The 14,006-nt window shown below is 45.0% G+C and overlaps 1 protein-coding gene across 2 annotated transcripts in view; it reads left to right on the top strand.

The window, feature by feature from the left end:
- LOC147664911 (uncharacterized) overlaps window positions 1–9,741 on the top strand; it is a 53,517-nt gene extending 43,776 nt beyond the window's left edge. Inside the window, exons 3-4 of one of the 2 annotated variants that reach the window (XM_086949895.1) lie at window positions 236–411; window positions 7,955–9,741. In XM_086949895.1, coding sequence (XP_086806021.1) covers window positions 236–411; window positions 7,955–9,349 — 1,571 coding nt within the window. In that variant the 3' untranslated portion in view covers window positions 9,350–9,741. The remainder of the gene's footprint in view (window positions 1–235; window positions 412–7,954) is intronic. The other variant, XM_086949896.1, reaches the window with a different exon arrangement.
- Window positions 9,742–14,006: the final 4,265 nt, after the last annotated feature.

Below are 14,006 nucleotides of genomic sequence, written 5' to 3'. Positions count from 1 at the left end.
AACAATTATTTCCCTGGTTCCCGTAAAAAGAATCTGCCGAGACCAGCAGCTGGGAGAACACTGCAGGAGGGAGAAAAGAGGCATCACAGGCGAGGACTCCTAACAGGGAAAGTCCCTCCCGGTCTGTGCTGATATGCTCATTATGAATTGTCTCATTAATCATGTGTGCTTTTATTTGTAAGGGGAGAGAAGCTTTGTATCTGGAATGTATGTTCATGTCTTGGAATAATTCCAGGTCGTCCCGAATGCTTGGAGCAGAAGGTTCCGAATGGTTCCAAATCGGACAGGTGCAGAGTTTCTCCTGCAGGAGATCACTTGGACTCTCCTCTCCCTGAGAGATGCTTTCATTTTGCAGATACACAAAAGAAGAGGAGGAGCCCTGAAGAAGGACCAAGAGCCGCCAATGAACTGGTAAAGAAATGAACTCTGTTTACTTCCATAGAATGTGGGAAACACTTCATGCTTTGGGGTAAAAATGTTATGTACTGGACAAAGCATGCAGAGAAGGATGAAAACTGAAAATGTATGATTAGGTATGTAGTATGAGTGACAAGGGTGCTGTGGACGAGAGGTCCTCTCCCTCTAAATGAAAGGGAGAGTAGAGTCTATAAAAGCTATTGCACCAAGCAGATGACAAAAAATGCACCATGCTGTGTGAAGGGATGAGCAAACGGAAACTACAGTTGTTTCCAAAGCCGGCCTGAAAAAAGAAGGCAACACTTTTGGTAGCTACAGGGCATGGAACAGAATTTCTGCAGTAAGATCTACAGGGCTTCTCTTTATGCAATCCGTGTGAGGAAATGCCTTACCATATTTGCACCGATTGCATGGAGGTAGAAAGTACTGCTAATTAGTTAAAGAAAGATTACTAAAAATACCGGGTGCTGAGAGAGCAAGGAGGGAAGGCTGGAGGTGATTCTGGCAACAGTGTGGAATTAAGACCACAAACTCACAGGAAGGAGTGGTGAAAAGTGCAGGGATGCAAGCTGCAAACGGCCTATGGAGGGGGCCTTGCTACTTGTGAAAGCAAGATTAAACAAAAGAAATGTATTAGAATAAGGTGGATTATGGGGATTTTGGAAATGTTGGAGCGAGCATTGGCATCTCGAAAGGGAACGAGGTAAAGAAGCGATTAAAAGTACATTTGTTTTCAGGGCCGTATTCATCGCAGAAAAAGTGTGCTGCATAACTCATTTGAAATGTATCAGATCAAAACATAATCTGGAAAACTGAATAAGAAAAAGAAAGTTTGAAAATTTCTTGGGCGCGGATATCTTATTCATTTCGATGAATGAACTATGTGGTGACTTCTGATCACTATAGGATCTCCCCAATCATTAATGCTGAGATTTTAAGGAAGACACGACATTCCAATTATTCCACAGCATCTTGACGCCGCAATCATTTTCATGCAGTCTTCATGCCATCTCAGGAAGAGAGCCTTGAAATGCTATTTTTCTCTATTCAAATCTCGATATCTCAGTCTTTCAGTGGTCTTTTGGTTTATCGACCTTCTGGACCGAGCACCAGTTTTAGAGATGGACTATGTGCCCTATTGGAATCATCAATGTCCAGCCCTGACTTCACAGTACTGGGGGATATGAATTTCCATATGGTATCCAGCAAAGATAAATAATCTATTAGCCTATTAGGAACCATGAATGGCTTGGGACTTCCAAAAAACAAAGGGCTCCACTCAACAGGCTGGCCATATGTTGGATGTAATGTTTTCCAATAACCCGCATATTAGTGACCCACTGAATTTCCCACTAACCTGCACAGACCACTTTGCTGTGAAATGGCAGCTATCAACGAGAGACCATGGTACGACGAGCGCCCAGGAACCTTCCCCCCTCAAGTAGGGCATGGCATAAAATACAAGCACACACACTAGTACAACAGCTCACAAACTCGGCCCCCAAATTCTCTGATAGCTTTGATGAAATGGCAGATAATTTCTCCTCCTGGATATTTATACGAGACAGTGAATATCTCAGACCCCATAATTCATAAACCTAGGCTAGAGGAAACTCCCAGCCATGGTATGGGGAGACATTAAAACAACGAGACAAGGATGTAGTAAACTGGAGCAAAATGGCAGAAACATTATGATGAAAAAGAATGGAAACAGTTTAAAAATAAACTCGCAGAACATAAACAGCTTATTCTGACCTCTAAATCAGGATACTATGGCAAGCAAATTAGAGCAGCCTGTGATGCAAATAAAACGCTTTTCCAGGCTCTAAAAAACGTACAGTCCCGGTTAGCCTTAATGTAGCAATCAACAACCAAGAATTCTGTGATTCAGTTTCCTGCGTTTTTCAAGAGAAGGCTATCAATATTCACAATCTGTCCACTACATCTAATAATGCCGCCACATTTACAATGCAATGCTCTGACCTTGAGCTAGAGAGCTCGAATTTTAACTAATTCGATCCACGAGTAGCGGAACAGCTAAAAAAACTGATCCCCATCATTAAATCAGACTCCCTCAATGATCGATGCCCATCTAAAGTATTCCATTTGGCACAAGAACATTTGCACCTTGAGTAGCCGATATTATGGCATCAATGTGCAATCAGGGAGACTTTTCAATGACTGGAAATCAGCGTTAGCTCTCCCACTTTAGAAGAAACCCAATCTTGACACTAAAGAGTTGAGCAAATATCGTCCAATTTCTATGCTGCCCTATCCAACTAAACCGGCAGAAAACATTCTTAATCAACAACTAACGGCCTATATTGATAGTAGTCACTTGCTGGATGATACCCAGTTTGGCTTTCGGAAACAGCACAGTACCGAATCCGCACAGGTAGTGGCAACGGAAGAAGTAAGAGTTACTCTTAATGCTGCCCTGGTGTTGTTGGATCTCTACGCAGCGTTTGACACAGTAAACCACCGGGTGCTGGTTGACCGTCTGCGGAGTATAGGAATAGGGGTACAGCACTTAGCCTTCTGCAATCAGTCCTGACAAATAGGCAGCAAAGAGTCTCAGTGGGTAATTTTACCTCCCAATCCTATCACCTGCCCTGTGGGGCACCGCAGGGTTCATCCCTGAGCCTTACCTTGTACAATCTTTACGTTACCCCACTGGCTAAACTCATCAAGTCCTTCTAATTCTCCATGGCATCTTACGCAGATAACACACACATTATAGTGTCTGTCGCCAAAAACACAGCTGACTCTGGGGACTCCTTTAGGGAATGTATGCGGGAAGTAAACAAATGGATGAGTTGAACTTCTCCAAAACAGAGGTTATTTTGTTTGGAAACAACCCCACATTTTGGTCACACTCTTGGTGGCCAGCCGAACTGGGAGCACTTCCTGCCCCAATTCCAAAGGCAAAAAAACTGGGGATTAGGATTGACAAAGATCTGAAGTTGCAGGACGAAATCTCTAAAGTCACCTCTGTCTCTTACCACTCTCTGAGACTTATAACACTAAATTGAGAAATATCTGCCCTTCGAACTCCTGAAAGCTGTGGTAATCTCATTAGATTTGACAAGGATCGACTATTGCAATAGTCTTTACCTTAATATTTCGGCCAGGCTAAAAAAAAAGACAAAACTCAGCAGAATGTATCAGCACGCTTTCTCCTAAAGGTGTCTAGATTTGAATCTTCAGAGGGAGCCATTACACCACTTGACTGACTTCCGGTAAAGCAGCAGAAAGAGTTTAAAGCTCTGTGCACAGCTTTTAGGACTCTGCATGGGAATGGTCCGGTGTGTGTTTCAGTGAGCACTTTAGATGGTACACTCCGAGCAGGACTCTTTGCTCGAGCTCTGCAACAAATCTTGTAGTTGTTCCTTTTAGGAGAGCCCCGTGGGGTGGCGGGAAGGGTTTTTTAGATCGACTGCTCTGTTATGGAATTCTTTGCCAGGGAAGCTTAAATCCTCCACCTGTTTAAAAGATTTTAGAAAATCTTTAAAAACCTTACTCTTTGCTTCAAACTAGGAAACTTCAAGTTCTCATCACTTGTCTGGTCTTCATAGCACCCAGGCGCCTCCGGGCATTAGCTTGCGCTTAATGAATATTTTCATTCATTCATTCATTCATTCATTCATTCATTCATTCATTCATTCATTCATGTATTTTCATTCATTCACCCCATGACATTTGAGCTCTTGACAGGAACAGTAATCTTCTATCACTGATGAGAGAGCATGTTTGGTGTGCCTATTGAGGTTCAGGAATGGACAGACATCAAGTAACATGCCTATGTCTTCACACACATGGTAGATTAGTGTGAGACTGAGACCAAAAACTAGACTATCTGACATGAGCGCTCAGGGCAAGGTGCACAACGGTACATCCAAGCAGAGCGCATTCCAATCCCAGCAGTCAATGTAGAGCCTGGATGGAGACAGGGCCCTGATTGCATACCAGGCAGTGAAATACATCCCACTCACTTACTTAGTTTCATGAAATTTATCACAAACTCTGTTTCACAGTTTCACTGCCCTATCTTTCCTCATGTACGTCACTTGCACTGACTCATTCGGACTTACCGACTTACAAAACAATGTAATTTTTTTCTTCTTCACATTGGGACCCTCTTGTGTACAGCGTCCCTGACTCAACCACACATGAGCAGTGGCCCGATCAGCACAGCAGTCCTCTCACCGCGCTACAGGGACACTTACCAAGCTCCCCCACTGGACCTTTCTCCCTCTAACAACCTCCTCGACCTCACAGGGCACAGTGGTACTAGCACGTAGGAAGATGGTCTTGGATTTTCCCTTGGTGATGTCTCCTTACCCAACTAGGAGACTAGCAGGACGTAACCCCAGTCCTGGTCACAGGCAGAAATCTTGCAGAGCTTCTCCACCTCGCTCAGCCTGACCGGTAGCTTGACAGATGGCAATTTTGGGGTCTCAAGCTCCACTTCATAAAGCAATTTTCCAAACACCAAATGTGATTTAGCGTCTTAGTCGTTGACGTTTATGTTAGATGTCTGCTTCCTTTTGAAGTACCCTCTGCCCTGCCGTTTCTCCGGAAAACAGTCTATCATATAAGGAGGGACTCCAAACCTAATCGCCCCACAACACAGGCCGTGGAAGTGACTAGAGGTTCATACCTGGATGTCCGCCACAGTGATGATTGTAACAAAAAGTTACCCCAGGGCCTCAGTCATGCTCTTTGATTCACTCCTCAACCCCATCTCCTTCCTGACATGTGCCCAAGCTCCTTTCTTCTTCCGTCTCTCTAAATCAAAGAGCATCCTTTGAAGTGTATTGAAGAGCCTGGCTCTTACTCCCTATAGTGTGTATCCCACCTTGCTTGCAGGAATGTAGCAACCCACAAATCTGTATGGCGGGATTCCTCTACCTCCTCATTCAGCTCCCAAAATGAAACCAGAATCTTCCATGTATTGTACCCATCATAGGCACACATACACCCTGCACATGCGTACTGCACAGCGCTACATACAAACTTGATGTAGATCAAGGGTGAGTAAAGCTCGCAGCGATCAAACTTGATGATGAGTGAGCCTGTAGGCCTCACTCCTGTGACACGGGTAAAAAGAGCCTACTCACTTCTACTGATCACTGCACAGTATGCTGCCACAACTGCAGTCATGCTACTTAACTCCTTGCAAAGGCAGTAGCCTTTCACCACTAAAAGGGCAGAGCTTGGGAGTCCCTCCCAATTCAACAAGACGGCAGTCCATGAGACAGACGTATCTCATGGCTCTCATGCATGATCTATGTTTTCTCATGACAACAAATATCAGCACCAGGGATCCTGACCTCATTGCAGCTGGGACACTCGGGGCAAGAGTACACATCCATCACCATGCGAGGGACTTTTCCGTCCTAACTCCCTCTCACCTAGTAGTAAGTATTCTCCATTTTCTAGCCAGTCCACCTTGTTCATCCCACATTTACTACTAAAACGTGTGTGAAGATTTCTGTAGTCGTGGCAGAGATCTCCACACATAAAAGATAGGAGGGCAGAGGAAGAAACCTTTGCACTTAGGTTTGTAGATAGCGGTGTGTAGTTCTTGAGCAATAATGTTTTAGTGATACTAAACGTCAATACAGGACTTAACACAATTCTGAGACCAAAGATGTTGGCTATAATGTTGCTCACATTATTCCACATTGATCGCGTGCCAGGTAGCAAACATATGCTCATCATTTGCTTCGGGGAGACCACATCTCTTACATCTTGGTATCGGGGCTCGCACAAATCATGCCATCTTCTGAGGAGTCCACTACAGTCTATTAATAGGGAAGAAATTATTATTTTTTAGATTATTTAAATTGGCTGGTTTAACTGTAGCGTACAGTAGCTGTAATGAGCATTGCCATATCGGAGGGAACACAGAATCTGAGATCCTTTCCTTCCACGCCCCGTAGGATTCCCCCAAAGCTTTCATCCACCAAGAGCTTCCAATACCATAAGGAGACCTCCTTACATATGGGCTGCACATCTTGCAAAAGTGCTTCAACCCTCCCAAGCGCCGCCAACCTCCAAACTAGCACTCCCGTACCAGGACAAAAGCGGTACATATTTGAATCTAGGGAGGGAACGCCAGTCTTTGCCTTAAGTGCCTCCCAAGGTAGAAGACCTTACACTGTAAAGAGATCCCCCCTCCCTCAGAGGGTGATTCAACCCGCCCACGTCCTGTATTGGTGGGAACTGATATGGAGTCGCACAGTCTGTTGGGTAGGATGCAGAGGTCTCTACTTTTGTACCTTTTGCTTACCGAGAAGGAAGATCTGGTAATGATGGCTAGATTCTGCAGCTCCTTGTCCAGAAGATTGGTTTAGAGGTTTGCATTGGACTTGTAGCATGGACTTGGGCTGTATCTCAGGTTGAGCAGATAATATTTAGACTGATTTTTTTAGATGGAGTGGTGCCCTGGATTCAGAATAATTAGCAGTCCTATGATTACTCCGAAGCACCAATATGATATGGGTACAAAAGCCCTCGTTGGTGTGACAGGGCCTCTGCTCATGCATCAGGTGTGAGTGCCACTCCATGTTGTTCAACTGGGATTGTAGCTTTTAGTAATAGGAGTACAAAAAAAGTACTATTAAAGTACTACAAAATTAAGTTTGTGAGTACGCCCAAGAGTTTTTAACATTTTATTTTTCAATATCTGAATAGCTCCGAGTCCCTGTATCACATTCAAATCCAAATGATCGCTTTCAATCAACATTACCCAGTGGTGCATCTAAACTGCCTTCTCAGTTGTAAAAAAAGCCCTACTCAAAAGGAATAAATGAAGTGCACAACATCCACCCTGCTGTTATCACACTTGCTAAGCTATAGCCGGAGCACATGTCCAGATCTGTTGCATGGCATATTTTGCCTTCGCTAGGTACTGCCCCACTGTCGGCCCTCAAGTGAATATTTATGAACTGTTGTCGAGCCATCCTAAACTCTTTTTTTCAATCCACAGACTCCCATCAGGTTTGTGGCTTATTGAGAGGAACACATCTCAGACATTCACACACAATACAGCCTCTTTATACCCAAGACATACCTTCTGGTGAGGGGGACAATTCACATTCAGAGCCATTCCCCATTTTCTTCTATCCTCTTGTCCATATTGCCAAACCTTTCTCATTGATTTCCATAACCAAGCCTTGCACACTCGTCGTATTAAGACTGATAGGCTATTGCGACACCTTCCCATAAACTGAAGGGCTTGTAGGAGAAAAGTGACCCTGAAGCCCATGCACAAGAGGAGTATCACTGATCGGGTGCATTCAGACTCCTCTTGGTCATGGGTATGGTTTCCCAGTAAACGTAGGAGTATCGGTTCACCATGTGCTTCCTATAAAGTAGATACGGTCGAAAGCGCTGTGCTCCAGAACCGTTTCAACACTAAATAGAATCTCAGGCTATGGTTACAATATTTCTGAGAATAATGTTCAGCATGAAATCTGCTAATTTGTGTTATTTGTAAGAAGAGCTATTACCACTCTGTTTTCTTCTACAGGTGACCAAAGCATGGACAGGAAACGCAAGATGGGGATTTAGTAACATGCTTCAAAAAATCGATTCAGTGAAAAGTTCTGCTTGGCTGAAAGAAAAGATGCTAGACTACGACGAAAAAGAAACTGATTCTAGAATACCGGAACTGGGAATGGAGAAAAGGCCAGAAAACAAAAGTGATCTTGGTTACCCATTGGATTTCACTTTACATCAAAGTCTTAGGAGATCAACCACAAATGATGAGAGTGAGAGTAACGCGGGAAATGAAACTGCTCTCAGTTGCAAGCAAAGTACTCGGGTAAATTGGAGGCCTGATGCAGTCCTGGGTCATGAGAATATGTCCACTGAAAGGGGGCAACCTGAAATTTACAGGAGAATGCAAATGTGTGAAAACCCAGATGTGCTCACTGCATGTGAGAGAAAGCTGAATTCTAAACTCAATCCCATAGTACCCGAAAGAGGTCGCAATCCAGCAAAACCTTTTCAGTGCCCTCAATGTGAGAAAAGCTTTATTCAAAGATCTCATCTTGCTCAACATGAGAGAACTCACACTGGACAGAGACCTTATCAGTGTCATGAATGTAAAAAAACCTTTAGTCAGAAATTCAATTTAACTAAGCATGAGAAAACCCACACTGGGCAAAAGCCATATCAGTGTTCTGGATGTGAGAAAAGTTTTAGTGAGAAATGTAATCTGGTGCAGCACGAGAAACTACACACGGGTGAAAAACCTTATCGATGTTCTGAATGTGGCAAAACCTTTAGTGAGAAATACAACCTCACTAAGCACATGAAAACACACACTGGTCAAAAACCCTATCAGTGCTCTGAGTGCAACAAAATCTTCACTTGGAAATCTAGCTTGACTATGCATGAAAAAAAACACACAGGACTTAACTGCTTTCCGTGCACTGAATGTGGGAAAAGCTTTCGACAGAGAGCCAGCCTAATTCTGCATGAGAGAACCCACAAAGGACAGAAACCTTACCAATGCCCTGAATGTCAGAAGAGGTTCACCTATAAAAGCAGCCTCACACTACATGTGAGAATACACTCGGGAGAAAAACCTTTTCAGTGCCCCGATTGTGACAAAAGCTTCACTCAGAAAAACAGTTTGAACCTGCATAGAGCAAAACACACAGGCCACAAACCCTTTCAGTGTGGAGAATGTCAAAAAAGCTTCAGTTTTAAAAGCAGTTTAATCCACCATGAGCGGAGACACCGGGGAGAGAAACCCTATCAGTGTGGTGAGTGCCAGAAATGTTTTACTCAAAAATCTCATTTGACTCAACATGAGCGGACACACAGGGGAGAAAAGCCTTATCAGTGCACTGACTGCCAGAAGAGCTTTAGTCAGAAGTCCCACTTGATTCAACATGAGAGGACACACATGGCGTAAAACGTGGTATCACAGGAAAGAAAGCAACAGGATGGGCCCTCACTCTCCCAACTTGTGCTAGAGATCCTAACAAATAGCTGAGATATAAAGACCAGGAGCTACGATTTTAGACATATCAAAACCTCGGTTTATGGTGTCTTGCTTAAAGAAACACTCAGGATTATGGAATAACTAGTGGTAAAAAAATGGAAAAGCAAAACTTGTAAACAAAGCAATAAAGGGAAACCCTGCCATTTTATTTGCATTATAAGTGCCCTGGGATTGATGAGAAAAGCTGCTGCGACAGCTTCCATCGACAGTGCCTAGAATTGATAACATTTGAACTCTAGAAAGCACTTGCAGTACATTTGGTAGATTAATCCAGATGATCAAATAAACCCATTTCAATTTTGCAATAATATTATTCCTTGCCATTAAATGTATGCAAATATAACCCAATCAAACTAAGGCACAGCAAAGCATAAAAAGGGCTTGGCCGACTGGTATACCATTTCAGGTTTTAGAACTCTGTTGGGGCACAACACAGAGAGGCATGGAGTTTAGGAAATCAGGTACTGGTGGACACAAATGAAAAGATGAAGGAAGATATGACGTAAGAACAAGATGGGCACAATACAGTAGGAATATAAGGACACAAAGAGAGGTAGAGGGAGACTAGTTGATACCCTGGGAGACCCTGGTCCTCAAACTACTCTCACTTTCGAGAAGAAACACCTTCCAGGAATCCCTCTGCACTAGAAGCCATAGCAAAAGAAATGGAGCTAGCATAGATAAGACCGATATCTGGTGCCTGGTCTACATTAAGGGCCTGATTTACATTTGGGCCGACGGGTTACTCCATGACAACGGTGACCTGATATCCACTGAAATATAAATCCCATAGGATACAAAACAGATTTATATTTAGGCACCGTTGTGGTGGAGCAACCCGTCCGCCGAGATCTAATTTGGGCCGTAAGTCTGAGATAATAATGTTCTGTCAGAGAAAGCGTCCTGTGTATGATCAAATATGAGAGTAGTAGAAGCTAACACTTATCTCCTTTCATTTATATTGAAGTATGGGACAAAACATGGGGCAGAGCCACATATGGTGATGAGGCACTAAAATAGAGACATTTTGTAATGAATTAATAGAACCAGTTACCTCCGTACCTAAAATCAGATTCCACACTGAGCTCAAGTCATGTCAAACATAGTATTCAGCGCCTGCTAATTTGCATACCCTTAACTCCCTCCAACTGTTGAATAGTCCCCCCTCCCCATCCCTTGTCACCGACATGCTTCTCATCAATAACCTCTTTCGATTGTGTGTGCAGGAGTCACAACATCTTTAGTCTCTCAATGCACCGGTCATGGCTTGGGTGCACTCTTTGTCATTAAAATCTCCTCTCATTCGACCTGTGTTTCGTAATCCTGTAACACCTGCACTAATATCTCCCATGCTGTTGCTGCCTCCTTTGCTCTGTCATTGTTCAGCCTTCTCGCCTGTTGGTATCTTAGGGTACTTTCACTGCTCGCCCATTTCACAAACTCGCTCCTCCATCTCTTGCTGCTAGGGCCTATTGTCGCTTTCCAGTGTCTTGTTATTTCTCGGTTTGCCAAAATGAGTCCCATATCTACAAATTTACTCGTTATTTTAGTTTTCGATGTATGAGGAAACCAGTGTAGAACGCTAGTGCCTATATCAAATGTCAGTTGCCTGTCCGTAATTGTGTTTAGGACGTCTCCCCCCTCCTCCCAGTAGCCTCTCAACACAGGACAAGACCATAACCTATGCACCAATTCTACACCCGTTCGTGTACATCTGGGGCATGCTGCTGCTTCTATCTTAAAATATTTCTGAATCCTCCCTGGTGTTAAGTACGCTCTATGGAGTATGTAAAAATGCACCAGCTGGAACCTTGCGTTCCTAGTGCTCTTCCAGGCTCTGTGCACTATTTGTAACCAAGCGGCATCTGGGATGGTTTTCCCTATGTCCGCCTCCCACTTTTCTTTCAGTGTTCCCAGGGGCGCTAATCCTTCATTGAGCATTCTGGAATATAAACACATAACCGCTTTAAACGTCCCGGCCGCCATTACAGTGAATTGGCATGCCATCGTCGTTTTAGGTTCCGCTAGCCCTTCCCGCCAGTATGCCTGGAGAGCCCTCGTCAGTTCCGCATGTAATAGAAACCCCCCTCTTGCAAGATCATACCTCTCCTGCAGCGCCTTATAGGGCAGCATTGCTCCATCCTCATATAGATCTCCCAGCATTTGGACCCCTGCGTTTTCCCAGTCATGTAACTGCACCCAATCACCGCCATGCGGCAACGCCGTTGCCATCCCCAACGGGATTTCGGGCGCATATGGATGTAGGACCCCTGCTCTACGCTGGGAGCGATTCCAACAGAGTCCTAACGTTTTTTCTCTGTTAGAAGGTCCCTAAGATACAGTTTTTGCAATAGTACTATGAATGATAGGATGTGACGCGGTATTTCCCTGCCTCTCTGCTGTTCCGGACCCCTAAATTCCTTCGCTATTTCTTGCGTTAAGATCTGAAGTTGGGCCGCTAAATAGTACAGCTCGGAGTCTTGGACCGCCAGTCCCCCCCAGCTTTGGGCCACACAAGCATTGCCTGTGCAACCCTATGTCTCCCCTTTCTCCACAGAAAACTCACTATGAGCGATTTCAACAATTTGAACATTGAGCACGGGATCCATATTGACAGTGTTCTAAAAAAAAATTCAAAAAACGAGGGAGCGCTATCATTTTCAGTAATGCTATGCAGCCCGTCACCGACAGCGGGAGGGTGGTCCACAAGGCCATGCTACTTTTCAATGCCCTCATGCCACGTCACACATTTCCTTCGAGCATATCTGCAGCATTGTGATACACATGCACTCCCAGGTATTTTAAACAGATCGGTTCCCACCTCACATCTCTACATGTAGTGGGCTGGGTCTCACCCTGCCTTACCGGGAACAGGCACGTCTTCGACCAATTTACTCTCAATCCTGAGATGTCCCCAAAGTACGAGAGTACGTTTCCAGCACCCTCCAGCGCCTCGCCAGCCTCCTCAAGAAATATCAGCACATCGTTTGCATATAATGATATGTATTATTGACATCCTCTGCTCCTCAAACCACCATAGTAGGTCCCCAATCGAATGTTTGCCGCTAGTGGCTCTACCGCCAAGGCAAACAGGAGAGGGGTGAGTGAACACCCCTGCCTCGTTCCCCGAGCTACTGGGTATTGCGCCGTTATCAGCGTCCCAACTCGCACCCTCGCTACCGCAGACGTGTATAACACTTTCGTCCATTGAATAAGTTCGCTCCCAAACCGAAGTGCCCCATTGTGTTGTATAGATATCGCCATTCTAAGCTGTCAAAATCTTTCTCGATGTCTACTGACAAGACCATTGGCTAACTCGCTTCTGGGTGATCAGCAAGCGCACTAAGCGCCTGATGTTAGTGGTCGTATTTCTCGTCGGTATAAAACCAGCTTGATCTGCATGAATTAATGTGGTCATATCATTCAAAAGGCGGGTCGCTAGGATACTGCTCAAGATTTTGTAATCCGTGGTTAGCATCGACAGTGGGGGGTAGGAGGCTGTATTCGTCCCCTCACGTCCTGGCTACAAAAGTGGTACCACTAGAGCCCCCCGCATGGAGCTAGGCAACCAACCTAGCTCTCTCGCCTCTCTATATACCTCCTGGAGCCTCTGTGCCAGTAAATATATATATGTCCCGTAGAACTCAATGGGCAGTCCGTCTAAACCCGGGGTTTTATTTCGAGCCATGCCCTTAACAGCACTCTGAATTCCCCATAGGTCTATGTCCTGACCCAGGCATTTCGCCTGCTCATGGTCCAACTCAGGCAGTGGTATCTCTTCTAGAAAGGCGTCAATGTCAGGGTACCCGGTTATCAGGGAACTCGTATAGAGTCCCTCATAGTAGCTCAGAAAGCAACGTAGAATCTCATTCTGGGTGTAAACTACCTCGCCACCATCCTTTTCTACGGCCAATGTTGGGGAACCTCTCTTCGCTGGATTAGCCAGCCAAGCTAGCAAGGTTCCTGCCTTGTCTCCCTCTGCATGAACTCTCGTAGTATAAGCCTTGTGATCATGGCAGCGCAACCTTTCTACTTCCGCTGCCACGTCTTTTCTCGCTGCTCCAACCTCCTCTTGAAACTCAGGGTGACCAGGCCTCGTTAATTCTGCCTCGCCTAACCTATCCTCAGCCCGACTCAGGTCGCCTAAAAGCACTTTCCTCACTCCTGCATGCTTCCCTATGCAAATCCCCCTTATTACTACTTTAAAGGCATCCCATTCTGTTGCCATGGTGGCGGTCGAGCCAGCATTGTCCTCAAAATAATGGGTTATCTCCTCACTCACCCCTCTCTGGAAGACCGGGTCGTCCAGTGTTTCAGGCCGTAATCTCCAAGTGGGGATGCTTGAGATCCCGGTCATCCAATGCATGGTGAATAGCAGCGGATTATGATCGGAGACCAACCTGGTCAGGTATTCGGTCTGTACCACAGCAGGTATCACCGTGGGGGAACACAATACCGTATCTAATCTGACATGCAACTCATGCATCCCAGAGAAGTAGGAGTAGTCTCGGTCTAGCGGGTGATGGGTACGCCACACATCCACCAGACCCCATCTGGTCTGCCAATC

The sequence above is a fragment of the Lissotriton vulgaris genome, unplaced genomic scaffold (assembly GCF_964263255.1).
Source record: "Lissotriton vulgaris unplaced genomic scaffold, aLisVul1.2 SCAFFOLD_671, whole genome shotgun sequence".
In the NCBI taxonomy this organism is placed as follows: domain Eukaryota; kingdom Metazoa; phylum Chordata; class Amphibia; order Caudata; family Salamandridae; genus Lissotriton; species Lissotriton vulgaris.
The sequence above is the reverse complement of the archived record's forward strand: the minus strand, read 5'-3'. Positions and strand labels throughout refer to the sequence as shown.